The sequence below is a fragment of the Curcuma longa genome, unplaced genomic scaffold (assembly GCF_044706935.1).
Source record: "Curcuma longa cultivar G26 ecotype Majalengka, Jawa Barat unplaced genomic scaffold, ITB_CL_G26_1.1 utg2646_np1212_2152390_RagTag, whole genome shotgun sequence".
Taxonomy (NCBI): Eukaryota; Viridiplantae; Streptophyta; class Magnoliopsida; order Zingiberales; family Zingiberaceae; genus Curcuma; species Curcuma longa.
In genome coordinates, this window is record NW_027435599.1 from 974,389 (window position 1) to 988,333 (window position 13,945).

Genomic DNA, 13,945 nt, shown 5'->3' on the forward strand with positions numbered 1-13,945 from the left:
GGTGCCAATTGCATTGGGCATTCTGAGTGATCAGGCTATAGACGAGAATTGAGAGGTCGAATGAAAGGGCGCTCGGAATGCCAACTGCACGACCGACGGACTGTGGACGTGGGCAATTTTGAATTGCTAAGTCAGGGAAGCGATCTGTGATGGCGAACAGCGAAAGTGACACGGTTGTGTGATTGGTGTGCTGTCGATACCGTTGACTCAAGAGTCTGAAGATGGAATGAGGCCACGTGGATTGGTGTGCTGTCGTTGAGCTGGACGGGAGGGGATGACTATCCCAGTGTATTACTTCGATTACCCCTTTCCGACCGACGCCGTTCCACCCCGATTCCGAATTCTTCGTTTTCTCTCCCGCCGCATATGGAAGCGCTTGCCACCTCCTACCATCCGACAACCTTCCTCCTCGGTCGCCGCCGCCGCAGACTACCAGCTTCGTTCTTCCCCGCCGTACCGGCCACCGCATCCTTACGCGGACGATTCCCTTTCCTCCGTCACTCCCTCCCACGCGGTTTCTCTTCCCCACTGCCCTCACTCTCATGCTCCGCTCTCTCACATTCCTCCCTAGGCCTCACAGGTATTTAAGCTTTGTGCACATGTACATTTACGGTCGTCAACGGGAATGATGCCTGATACGTGTTGGTTGCTTTTTCTAGGTGAAAACGATGAGTCCTTTAAGTTCGCAGAAGCTGCCAACAACGGAAATTTGGTTCCCCTTTTCCGTACCATCTTCAGTGATCACCTTACACCGGTGTTAGCCTACCGTTGTCTCGTGAAAGAGGATGAGCGCGACGCTCCCAGCTTTCTCTTCGAGTCAGTGGAGCAAGGTTCCCGGGGTACTAACGTGGTGAGTTCCAATTCTTGTCTTCCTTGGTTTCTGATTGCTTTTATTCGTCATGCTGTATTGAACAATCGTCGTGGTCAGGGTCGTTACAGTGTTGTGGGAGCTCAGCCGGCCATGGAGATCGTCGTCAAGGAATACAGTGTGTCGATTATGGATCACGAGGAAGGCAACATGACGGAGGAGATTGTTGAAGACCCAATGATAATCCCACGGAGAATCATGGAGAGTTGGAGCCCTCAGTTAATTGCAGAGCTTCCTGATGTCTTTTGTGGTAACTCTTGCTTTTTTTCCTCCACCTTTTCTGTATAATGCATGCAGGTGAGCAATAAACTTTACTAGCCACATTATTATTCAACTGATGCCCCTGTGTGTTTGGGATCACATGGGAAGGCTAAAAGAATTTAGGTATTGAATGCTACCTAATTGGCTTTCTTAGCAACCACTGAAACTTCATGTAGGCTTAGAACTTGTTGTAATCCTCAAATTTTGATCCTTTCTAATAATTTGATGTGTAACAAATTGCATTACACTGACAAGAATTTTATCTTCTTTTTAGTTAGAGGTGTATGAGCTTTTTCAATATAATACATCCATACACAATTAGGACTAGTGGTTGTAGCTAGATAGATGGCACAAGACTAAGTTTTTTTGAATAAACCCTGAAGGCTACTTGCACTTTTTTTCCCCATAAGATCATCGTCGAGAAAAACCTTCTTGGTATCTAATTGCTGCCAAAGGAGCAATCTTAGGCCTAGATGAAATTGTGTCCATTTGATTTACACTATAAACCTGAGTGTATCTCTTACACAATGTCTGTAGTTTATAGTTTAGGTCTTTACTGTGCATACCCATTTGTAATGTATTTACTAGGATGAGGAGGTATGAAATCCCATGTAGCATTTGCATTTAAAACTTTCTTCTTAGATGTTTGATTTGGAATAGGAGGTGATACTAGCCGAGAATTAGAGTCTTGGTCATTTGTTGTAGATTTAGTGGTGGGCTTCTAATGGCCGAGTAATAATGGTGGAGCAATGGAATGAACTGTGGGATTGAGAAAAAAGAGGCTAGGGGAGGGGTTGAATAGCCGATAGTTTGATTTCTACAATTGATTAGTACACAACAACAAATAAATACAAACTATATGGATAAAAAATGAGCAATGCTAATAAGAGAGATTGTTATGTGGTTTAGGCCCCTGATTCCTATTCAATGACCTATGATTTTTCGATGAGTCACTCCTCGAAATCCACTAGTTTGGTGAATAAACCTCTTATACAAGGGTGGAGCCAAATAGTTTGCTACCGGGCTTTAGTCCGAGGGCCCAACGAATTTACTATTTAAATTTATTGTATAAAAATTAAAAAATATAAAGGAGAAAAGAAGATAGCCCGGGGAGCTCGGGATTAGCCCGGAGGCTACCCATTTCCTGGCTCCGCCATTGCACCTTATACAATTCCTTATAAAGAGAAAATTTGGCACAAGAGTAGAATTAAAGTAAAGAAAGAGAAATAATCTAATAACTGAGAGAATGGACAATGTATAAACACTTTTGGATAACCTCTTCGTTACTCCTTAACCACCCTTCAACCAGTTTTCCTTTAGCCTTTATTTTGTCTTCCCAGTACAAATATAGTTAATTGTTTTAAGCTTTCAATTGATTGATCTCTTGCTGACAACAACTTTACCAACTATTTCAGTTGATTGAATTTATTGAAGCTTCTAGAACACTAACCTTTGTAACAGAATAATCATTCCATTGTAATCATAAACTATTCTTCAGTTGATTCAATCTTCCATCAATGGATTCATATTACAGAAGCTTTGAGTTCATCAATCATATAAATAGAATGACCATTCCATTATAACAACATAGTCGATTAAACTTGTCATATTGATCTCATATCATCACTACTACCATGCCTAAGAATCTTCATAGATGATAGAGACTAGGAACACTTGTAAAAAGAGGCTTAAATTTTGAGGTAAACAAAAATGGCGACAATATGAATGATAAAATTTTGTAAAGAGTAATATATGTCAATTTTGAATCGAAAAAGTGTTGACCCCAGAGTGGTTAGTTCGATCGAGATATTTTGATGTGTAACAAAGAGTTTAAGATAGGACTCATTTTAGTCTTATATAAATAAAGCTTTTAACCCTTGTAATAAATCAATCTATGATATTATCTTTTGACATATGGTGAAAAGTGATTCTTCTTTTGGTGGAAAAGTGCATCATGCACAAAGTATATTAAAAAAAGATATGGGTATGGAATTCACATGAGAAACAAAATATTTTTAGGAGCTCGTCTTTCATTATTCTTCTTGTTTGTAGGTGCTAAATTTATTGCAACATTTTATGTTACTATTTGTACCATATTTTTCTCCATCGTCCTTTATATACTCATCAATAATGTTGATACTCTATGGGCTTTCTCAGTTGATTAAGAGATTCCTAATGCTTGTCTCTAATTTGTAACTATTAACTATTAAAATTAGGTGGTGCATGGTATTCAAATGAAGAACCTCGCTCCATTGTTCATATTCCATATAATTTTGCTCCATTGTTCATATTCCATATAAATTGTTAATACTCAACGCAATGGTTTCACAATATACAAAGAACGAAGCAATCAATGATTCAATCAGCCAAGTGCCCATGGCATTAAGTAAGAATGTATAATCTAAAAGACGTGATAATAAAATTATAGAAAACATTAATGATCAACCTTACCTGAGGGCAGTTCCATTGTTATATTTAATCAAACAAAAGGAATATTTTTCGAATCAAATAAAGAAAAAGGTAGCCCGGTGCATGAAGCTGAAGTAAATTTTTCGAATCAAATACCTATTAAAAAATTTTAAACAACTAACTAATAAGTAAATTTTTAAACATTAGCATAGTTGCAATCAAATAGCTGAAGTACTAATTAATAATTAAATCCAAACTCAACAGCAATAATCAAACAATAATAATTAACTTACACTAACAATAAAAAAATAAATATAATTAAAATTGAACTATAATAAAAAAATGTTGGCTTTGTGATTTGGCTAACCAAATAACTGCCCATGGATGTGCCAAGAGGTGTGAGATGCCTTTTCTATAAGATAAATAAACCAATTTAGGTAGAGCAGAACATGATTGTTCTATCCTTTTATGTTCAAGTGTATAGACTCCATTTATTATGTGTCATTTTGAGTGTAGTTTAATATATCAAATAATTATGCTATAAGTCATATCTTGTATCATTTGAATAGAAATTTTATCTTTATGCTAGATAATAGATTAGAGTTTGGTTGCTGTCAAGTGAAACTGTCAAAGCGTATCATTCCGGTAAATTAATGAAATTCGAATTGAGACAATATCTCCTGTGTCGTGTGTATCATTTCATGTCAACATTCGACACCCCTTAGTATGCTAAAATTGAGATAATGTTTTTTTTTTATAATTTGTGTTTTTACAAGATAACATTAAAATTGTAACATTCTACATGGAAAACAAACATTCAAATTAACTATATGGTTGTTAATCTATTTTTTTCCTTCATCTTTTCCTTCTCGAACCTTTAATTCGTCATTGACACCATACATTGGAACGTTGACACGATATTGAAACAATACTCAAAAAATCGAAGCATCGACATAGCTTGAGATTTTGAATCTTGGTTGCAAGTTCTTGGTTTAACAGAAATTTCTCTTGTAAATGATGAAGCACCTTCAAATTACATATTCTTAAGATTGACTTGTTTTTTTCCTTTTCTCTTGTCTAAGTGGTGTTAAGAAAAGGCTTGGACATACTTCATTAAGAGACATTGAATTTCAAAATGTCAAATTATATTTGATGACTATAGTAATTTGTGTTTTCAGGTGGATGGGCAGGTTACTTTTCCTATGATACTGTCCGATATGTTGAAAAGAAAAAGCTTCCATTCACTAATTCCCCTAGGGATGACAGAAACCTCCCAGATGTCCACCTAGGACTCTACAATGATGTGATAGTGTTTGACCACGTTGAGAAGGTACCTTTCTACAATTATTTTGGCTAACTATGGTAATTTTATATATGGTATTAGTTCAATATTCTGTTCGTCATAGGAATTATGATCTATTCTAGTAAGATATTTTTCTTTATACTTGCCAGTTTCAAAATTGTATGTAGCTGCAATGAATGTTGTTTTGTGAAGGTGTACCTTCACATCATGGAATGATTCTATCATTGGAATCAACAATCATACCATTAGTTTTGAAGAACTAATCAAAAGCTATCTATCCATTTGTTGACACTCCTGGGATGATGGCAAGATGCATGTTGGTTTTTCATTTTGGGCCTCTATTAGTGTGGCAATTATTGTTTCACAACATAATGTTTTATATCTTTATTTGTTGTAGTTATAGTTTCATAATACATAGTTGTTGATTAAATATCAACACACAAATTCATATTGCCTAACAATTTAGTCATAATTTCCAATTGCAAGTACATGAATTAAAAAAAAAGCAGTCCGGCGCACGAAGTTCCCGCTAGCGTGGGGTCCCGGGGAAGGGTTAGATCACATTGGGTCTATTGTATACAACCTTATCACATGAATTGTAAACTTAAAATGTTGCAATAAGAATTTGATTTTTACAGTTTTCTACCAAATTGAAATTCCATCATCTATAAATTATCATCCAAATTCAATTATTTATTATGCTAGCATGGAGCCACAAAATTAATTATCTCTTGTTGCTTTAGCCTCAACACCCAATGACATATGTCTCTATATTCAGAATCTTCGTGAATAATTTACTTTGGTGACGGGAAGAAATTTTGTCCATAATATGCTTCCTTCTTTAAAAAGGTTTTCATTTTTGATATAATTTCAAAATTTTGATTTTCCAACAGAAAGCATTTGTGATTCATTGGGTGCGAGTGGACTGGTACTCCTCCATTGAGATTGCTTGTCAAGATGGGAAAAAAATTAGATAATTTGCTATCTAGGGCGCACAATGCCAATGTGTATGTTTGGTGACTGGAAGAAATTTGTTTATATATGCTTCCTTGCAACTTGTTCCAGATTCAGTTATTTCTTGTGCTAGCTTGGGGTCTTAGATCTAGTCATCTTTTGTTGCTTTTTGTTTGTCTTAACATCGGGCATTGTGTGGAACAATGCTCCTCTATATATAGGATCTTCATGCATAAGTCACTTTGGTGATTGAAAGAAATTTTGTTCATAATAGGCTTCCTTCTTTGAAAGGTTTTCATCTATGATATAATTTCAAAGTTTTGATTTTCCAACAGAAAGCATATGTGATTCATTGGGTGCGAGTGGATCGGTACTCCTCCATTGAGAGTGCTTATCAAGATGGGAAAAAAAAATTAGATAATTTGCTATCCAGGGTGCACAATGTCAATGTGTGAGTATGTTTAGTGTATTTCTTCTAATTGATGAATTTATCTCCTATTCCTCTTTTTATTTCTTCATTGATCTGGTGTAATTCTTTGTTCATATTTCCCACTTTTCTCTTTTAGCCCCACACTCTCTGCTGGCTCTGTGAAACTGTCTACTTATCAGTTTGGTGCGGCTTTAACAAAGTCATCGATGACAAGTGAAGAATACAAAAAGGCTGTCTTGCATGCAAAAGAACACATCTTTGCTGGTGACATTTTTCAGATAGTCTTGAGCCAGCGCTTCGAGCGGCGTACATTTGCAGATCCATTTGAAGTTTATCGAGCTTTGAGAATTGTGAATCCAAGTCCATATATGGCTTATTTACAAGTGTGTTAAGTTTCAGTTGATATAATTTTTAACTCTGTTTTTCAGATTCTGATCCCTGATAGTTTTATTACTGTTCTTATCTTCCAACTTTTCATTTTTTTTCAACTCTTAACTCTTTTCTCGTTTGCCTTTTTGGAATATTCATGACACTAAAAATTATACAGGCAAGAGGTTGTATTCTAGTAGCATCAAGTCCTGAAATCCTTACACGAGCAAAGAAGGTACTTCTATAATTTTTTTTTTGAAAATTATATGTTCTTATAGAAATTGTATTTCATTCACTTCATTTATGTTTAAATTAGTTGAGATAATATTCATAATCGTGTTCAAGAATCAAATTGTATCATCCGCTACTTTGATTGTTTACTAATGATACTTGATACTTCGATAGTGTATCAAATTGTATCATCCACTACTTTGATTGTTTATTAATTGATACTTGATACGCTGATATTGTTAACAATATAAACACATAAATTAGTCTCTTTCGTAGCTTGAACTTTAGGATAAGTGGTTAGTCAAATCAAGTATCACATCCACATATGAAGGGAGAGTGTTAACAATATAAATATAGAAATTTGTCATTTTCCTAATAAATGGAGCTTTGGGGATAAATGGTTAGCAAATAAATGGCTTGCCAATTTACTTTAACAGATAGAAATGCACTAGACCTTATTGATGCTTTTATATGTACGATTAATCAATCTATTGATGTTACATGGTAAGCAAATTTTCTTCCATATGAAAATGCATGGTTATTGCACATTCAAATCATTCCTCAATCTGATGTACTCCATTAACAATTGGGCTTTATGCATGATTGGATAGTTCAGTCCTCCCAAAATGATGATTTTAAATCCTATGTCATATGAGGAGGCGAATGAGACATTATTCCAAGAGAATATAGTCCTTAACCGTAATTCAGTCTATTTAAGATGGTGGCAAGTAGACTATTTTCACTATAAATAGTGAAAATAAAAAATAAAAAAAATTGTCAAAAGTTTAAAGACAATTTATTTGAGTTTTTTTTTTGTATATTTTTATTGCTTTATTAACATGATATGAGACAATACTACTACATGGAGCTTGATAAGAGCTACTTGGAGCTCGATACAAGCATACAGAAGGCAATATTTGTGCTAAACTAATAAAGGAAAAAATTATATGATTATCTCAAAACTTTGTTATACATATATAATTTGCATGATTTTAAGTTTGAAATGTTATGCAAGTTTAAAATTCTAATCCCTTTAAAAGTATAACTCCATAGTAAGATGCTAGTTAAGTTTATGCCAATATTCAAGGAACATCAAAGAACCCATTATTAAGCTACAAAGGTTAACGTGAATTATTGGGAACAGTTAGAAACTAGAGTAATCTAGCATGGTCTTTCATTTGTATGCAACTTTGACAAGCTCATATACGTGAGTTATTAGGAACAGTTAGAAACTAGATTAAGCTAATATTGTCTTTCATTTGTATGCAACTATAACAAGCTCATTTTTGAAATCTATGAGATAGGAGACTACATATGGAAAGTTGGTGAGGTTGTCAAATAGTATAAGTTAAACAAAAAGACTTAAAGAAATTTTATTAAGGTAAACAAGAAATGAGATAAAGAGTTCAGTATTATGACTTTATTAAAGGAAATTATTGAGGGATTTAAGAGAGTAGATTCCTGCAAAGACATAGTTGAGAATGGTTAGACAAGTGCCAAAACATATTTTGTGTTGAAATGAATCGCCTCGATATGATACTCTCTTGGGTTGGTAGTTGGCACCAAGACCAACACTTGGATCAATATTTAAACCTTGTTACATAACATCTATCATATATATTGCAATTATAGATGCCAATGTGATCAACTAGAGTGTCATATTAGACATGACCAGATGATACATCCGAATTTGATCCAACTCAAAACATGATTGTTAGAGACAAAATTTGAAAGTGACAACACAACTCAAACATATAAATGTACTGCACAAATTGATCTGATTACAATTTATTTTTAAATATTAATAACTTTTATGTCATACAACTTATTCAGCGAGATTAATTAATCTTAAATCTTATAATTTTGTTAAAAAAATATGTAAATATTTATATTTTATCTCATATTATTTTTGATTGACTTAAATAATATGATCCGTTTATGACACAATTAATGTCACAACTCGAAGACTTCCATCCCTATATAAAGGATAATCTCTCTACTCATACAATATTTATCAATGTATAAAAAAATACTACTAAGGGTGCAAGGCTATAATGAAAATGAATACTTAAAACTATTTATTCGATAATATAGAAAAATATTAACATAATGTTCAACTCAACATAATGACTCTACTATACTTATGACATGACCGACACATTTGGACTCATGGTGACAACGAAATGAATACACTAAGTATCAAAATTACCAAATGCATAAAAGAAAATAAATTGAATGGATTCTAATAGAAATCGTCTCCAATGTTATCACTGAGTATCTTTGAACAAGACCATCCCATAATATCATCTAACCTTGAAGATCGCCTCAAATTTGCGAATCTAGAGGTCAAAAGAAAATGAAAAGTAAGCACATAGTATAAAGTGGAGAAAGAAGAGAAATTCATGAAAACAAAATCATAAAAGGCAACAACAAAAATTATAGTTTATGTTTTCATGTTCTTCATTTAATTATTACTCCTTTCTCGTTATTCTTCTTTCATTCGCTTTTTAATTAATCTCATTAATTCTCTTTAGTTTCTCTTTTTCAACATTGCATACATTGTAGTTTTACTTTATTTGAGAATCAACATGATTTATTAAGTGGATGAATGGCCCGCTATTCACCATCAAAAAATGTATCGTATAAATAAAGGTAAATGACTTGCAATCTACAATCTACCTAATACGAAAGCACATCATATGTAATTGTAAGATAAGGGTGAACGACCTACAATCCACTTGAGAATGATGCATCATATATAAAGAGCGAATGTCCCGCAATTTACTCGTAATGAAATGTATCATGTATATGCACATTTACATACATATATATAGGGTGAACGATCTACAATCCACCCAAAATACACCTCATAAGAATATAGTGAATGATCCGTAATCTACCTAGTGAGTAAAGCATCTCATGCAATTTGGCCAAATTTATAAACACACAAAAAGACTTAAGCGTCCTTTTTTAGCGAAGCTAATGCTCTACAATGTAGTTAATTAATTTAATTTATTAATTCATTATACACATTCACACAACGGCTTCAGAGCACAGAGTCAATGTTCTACTATTACAAAAAATTTATTAAATTTTCATTCTAACATAAGAAATCTTGCAACTCTTATAAATAGAATCGTAGCTCTTTGGTACAAGAATTTTATCCATTTCCTTATTAATTTAGTTTACATAACTTCTTAAACGGAACCGAATCTTTCTTGCATTATTTGTTCACTTATATTTCTCATGATGATTCGTGTTGTTGATGCAATCACCTATGCATGTTGTTGCATGTTTTGGAGGGTTGTTGATATAGTCTAACCTAGCATGTTTGTCGTATAATTTTGATGTTTAGACCATATTTAAGTATTTATTGTGATCTGATGTTATGTGTCAAGTGTGCAAGAGTAGATGAATTGATAGGTTCAATGTGGTAGAAGTCTTAGCAGGTATGGGATGTCGGATGCTAGACAAACAAACACGGATGGTAGACAGACAGACACGATGGAAGTTCTAGCAGACATAGTATGTCAGATGTTGGGCAGATGGATGTGGTAGAAGTCATAATAGGCATGGGATGTTGGGTAGATGGATGTGGAGAAGATTTGACAAATAAGGAGTGTTGGATTCTAGATGGAGAAAGTCCAAGAAGGATCTTGGCTAGGAATACTCGGAGCGGTGAGACACCAAGCACGGAAGTTCAGTGGGCATGAAGGTTTTTGACATTAGGTATGCTTCTAACCTGAGAGTTTTGAGTTATTGAAACCCTGGGATGAGGGTAGTTTTAGAGCTAAGCAGACTCAACCTGCAGATGGGTTGACTCATGGTGCCTTAGTCGACTGTTGTACAAGAGTATGCAAACATCAAATTCGAATAAGTTTGGATTTGTGGTATGGGATCAGTCGACTATATGAACTATTGGATCAATACTACGAATGACCGTTAAGGATTGTGGTTTGTAAGCAGTGATTGTTGTGCATGTACAGTCAATTGATGGAAACCACAATATGCTTGAATTCGTGATTAACTGACAAATTTTGAAAAGAAATAAACAATGAATAGTCGACTAGTGTAGTCAAATGTTGAATTCCAAAATGGAACAGAAGGTTGAATAGTCGACTGGACTAGTTGACTGATGAATTTCAGAAGGAAGCAAAAGGGTGAATAATCGACTTGGGAAGTCGACTCATTAGCAACATATCGATTGTAGGAGCTCATAGTCGATCGAAGGCAAAATTAGAAGGTGATTTGGTTGACTGCGAAGACTTCGACATGTCATAAATCAACCAGATACGATAAGTCAAAGTGATCAGTTGACTATGGTAAAAGTTTCATGCACGAACAAACACGCGTGAAGAAAAGCTCATTTAAAAGATCTCTACTACATTGGTCTATTATTCTTTGTGCTAAAGCTCTTTACATGAACAATCTTGATTTGCATACTAGACTTCGTATTCTCCCTCCGATCTGCGATTTGGAGGGAATTACGCCTTATAAATTCAAAGGATCTAGATTTTACTCCTACAAATGTCTGTAAAATATATTTATGTTTTATCAATCTTTTGTGATTAAATCTATATCTTTGTTAAGACTATAAAATTGTTGTATTGTAAGAGGTTTTTACTACCTCGGTTGAGGACTGTACGACTGTGGGGTAACAGCTGCCATTGTGAACCACGTTAAATCATTATATCTTGTGGGTGTGGTATGTTTGTATCAGTGGTGCATTGCTTTAGTTGTCCATTTTTATTTTCGCTAGTTTACTCGAAAAGTAACTCACAAACAATGAATATTGTAATTTATGCCACCCCCCCCTCCACGCCCCACCCCATCCCCCTTTGACATGCTTCTGCTTCAACATGAGTTTCTTTAAAGGGACTCCTCTAAGTTTCCCTATGTTCTAAATTTTAAGTTGTCTATTGTAAATCTTATTAATAAGTTTTAATAGGGCAATACCAATTAGATAGACAATTAGAATATAGAAAGGGCAAATAAACATAAAAGACATTATCAAGATATAAAGGTAAATTGTTTGCAATTAATTTTTCTTCTAACAAGGGTATAATCTAAACCTTAAAGAATATATCCTTAATGTTCTCCTGATAAAGGCCTAATTTAATTCTCAAGGAAATTATTATTATTTTCTATCCATCATACACTAAATTAATTTATATAAACACGCAAGAACATATAACAACAACTAAGCTTTATTCTACTAGGCAGGGTCAGCTATATGGATTCTTCTATACTATTGGGCCCCATCTCCTATTATATTATCATTTATACTTAAATAAATTTTATTTTGATTTATTGTTTCTAATCAAGTCTTTTTTGTTATCTTCCTCGTTTGATGTGCGTATTTGTCATAGTTTCATATCGCCTAATTAAAATATTTATTGATTGTCTAAGTGCATGTCCGTACCATCTTAAACGTGTCTTTCAGAGTTTTCCCTTAACAGATACAACTCTAACTTTTTCTTAATGCTCTCATTTCTTATTCTGTCCATCCTCGTTTGTCCACACATCCACTTTAACATCCTCATCTCTGTAACTCTTATCTTCTGCTCATGTACTCGAGTTATAACCCAACATTCAACACCATATAACATAACAAGTTTAACCATTGTTTTATAGAACTTCCCTTTAAGTTTTAGAGGTACTTTACAATCATTTAAAACATCTAACATTCTCTTCCATTTCAATCATCCTACTTATATTTTATGTAAGACATTTCTATCAATTCCTCCATCGTCTTGCAAAAATGATCCTAAATATTTAAAGCTCTCAGTTCTAGATAACTCGTTATTCCCTATCTTAACAATTGTCTCATTACGTCTAATATTACTAAACATAAATTTCATATATTTTGTTTTTACTTTCCTATGCCTAAAATTTTTTACTTTTAGTATTTTTCGTCAAGATTCTAGTTTAATATTTAGCCCTTCACGTGTCTCATCTACTAAAATAATATTATTTACAAACAACATACACTACAGTACTATGCCTTGAATATGTTTAATGAGGTCGCCCATGATTAGTGTAAAAAGATAGGAATTTAGAGTTAATCCTTGATGTAACCCTATCTGTTATATTTGAGAGGTGTCTTAAGATAATCGTCTTAGATAATATATTATTTATTGGATAAATAAAATCACTATTTGAGTGTATTTTTTCTATATATCTAATTAAATCTTAAATTCAATTAATGAAGTCCACAATACAATGCATAGCATTAGAGAAATTGTGATTGAATCATAATTAGTGAGTATCTCTACATGTATAATTATGTACGTATTAAAATATTTTTTAGTCGATGAATTGATGAGACTAGACATCATTGTTTTTATAAAACTAGCATATGTTAGATTCCTTAGTTTTACCAAGCAGCTGATCTTAACTGTCTGAAAACATTGGGATGTTGAGAGTTAACATATAGATACAGGTTAAGAGTAACTAGTTCATCAGATATGATATGTCATAAGACTTTATATGATTATATATATATCTATGAAGATCTCATTGCAACTCGAGTGTAAGTTTCCTTTAACTTTAAGTATTTAAGTTATCTTGGTCATGGAGACTTGTACTTTAACATTTTAAGCAAATTTCTCTTCGGAGGTGTGACCCCGGGATAATTGGGTATAAGTCGAAATGTCCGAAGATAATTAAGCAGCCTATAGAGGATTCACCACTTCTTTTATTAGGAGACACATGCCCTATGACTACTTGTCAGGATTGTTACTCATAAGTCTTTGGTCAAAGCAGAAACACATCAAGAAGATGATCCTCTTGGATAGATGTTTGAGTAATTTGAATCTGTTGGATAATGAACTACTGCTTGAGCTAAGTATGACGTAGTTAGTCTAGCGGGGACTGACACGTAGATCATGTCTTGAACTAAACGAGTATAAGATGAGTGAAAGGAACAGACATACGAACAACTGTAACTGCTGAAAGGTTCAGAAATGATTCTGGAATAACTGTGATTTTCCGGTTAATTGGGGATCATGATGTACTATTAGGTGTCACTTATAATCGATCCATAATTAATGATTAATTATGAATAACCAACATAAATCGGGAATCTATAAGGTCACACGTACTACGAGACTATCTAAAA

At 33.8% G+C, this 13,945-nt stretch overlaps 1 protein-coding gene across 1 annotated transcript in view; it reads left to right on the top strand.

Moving 5' to 3' along the window:
- Positions 1-324: 324 nt before the first annotated feature.
- The window catches only part of LOC141819912 (anthranilate synthase alpha subunit 1, chloroplastic-like), a 38,778-nt gene continuing 25,157 nt past the window's right edge, over positions 325-13,945 (top strand). The window contains exons 1-7 of the mRNA XM_074707175.1: positions 325-580; positions 660-850; positions 929-1,118; positions 4,717-4,868; positions 6,131-6,246; positions 6,362-6,608; positions 6,773-6,829. Coding sequence (XP_074563276.1) covers positions 367-580; positions 660-850; positions 929-1,118; positions 4,717-4,868; positions 6,131-6,246; positions 6,362-6,608; positions 6,773-6,829 — 1,167 coding nt within the window. The 5' untranslated portion in view covers positions 325-366. The remainder of the gene's footprint in view (positions 581-659; positions 851-928; positions 1,119-4,716; positions 4,869-6,130; positions 6,247-6,361; positions 6,609-6,772; positions 6,830-13,945) is intronic.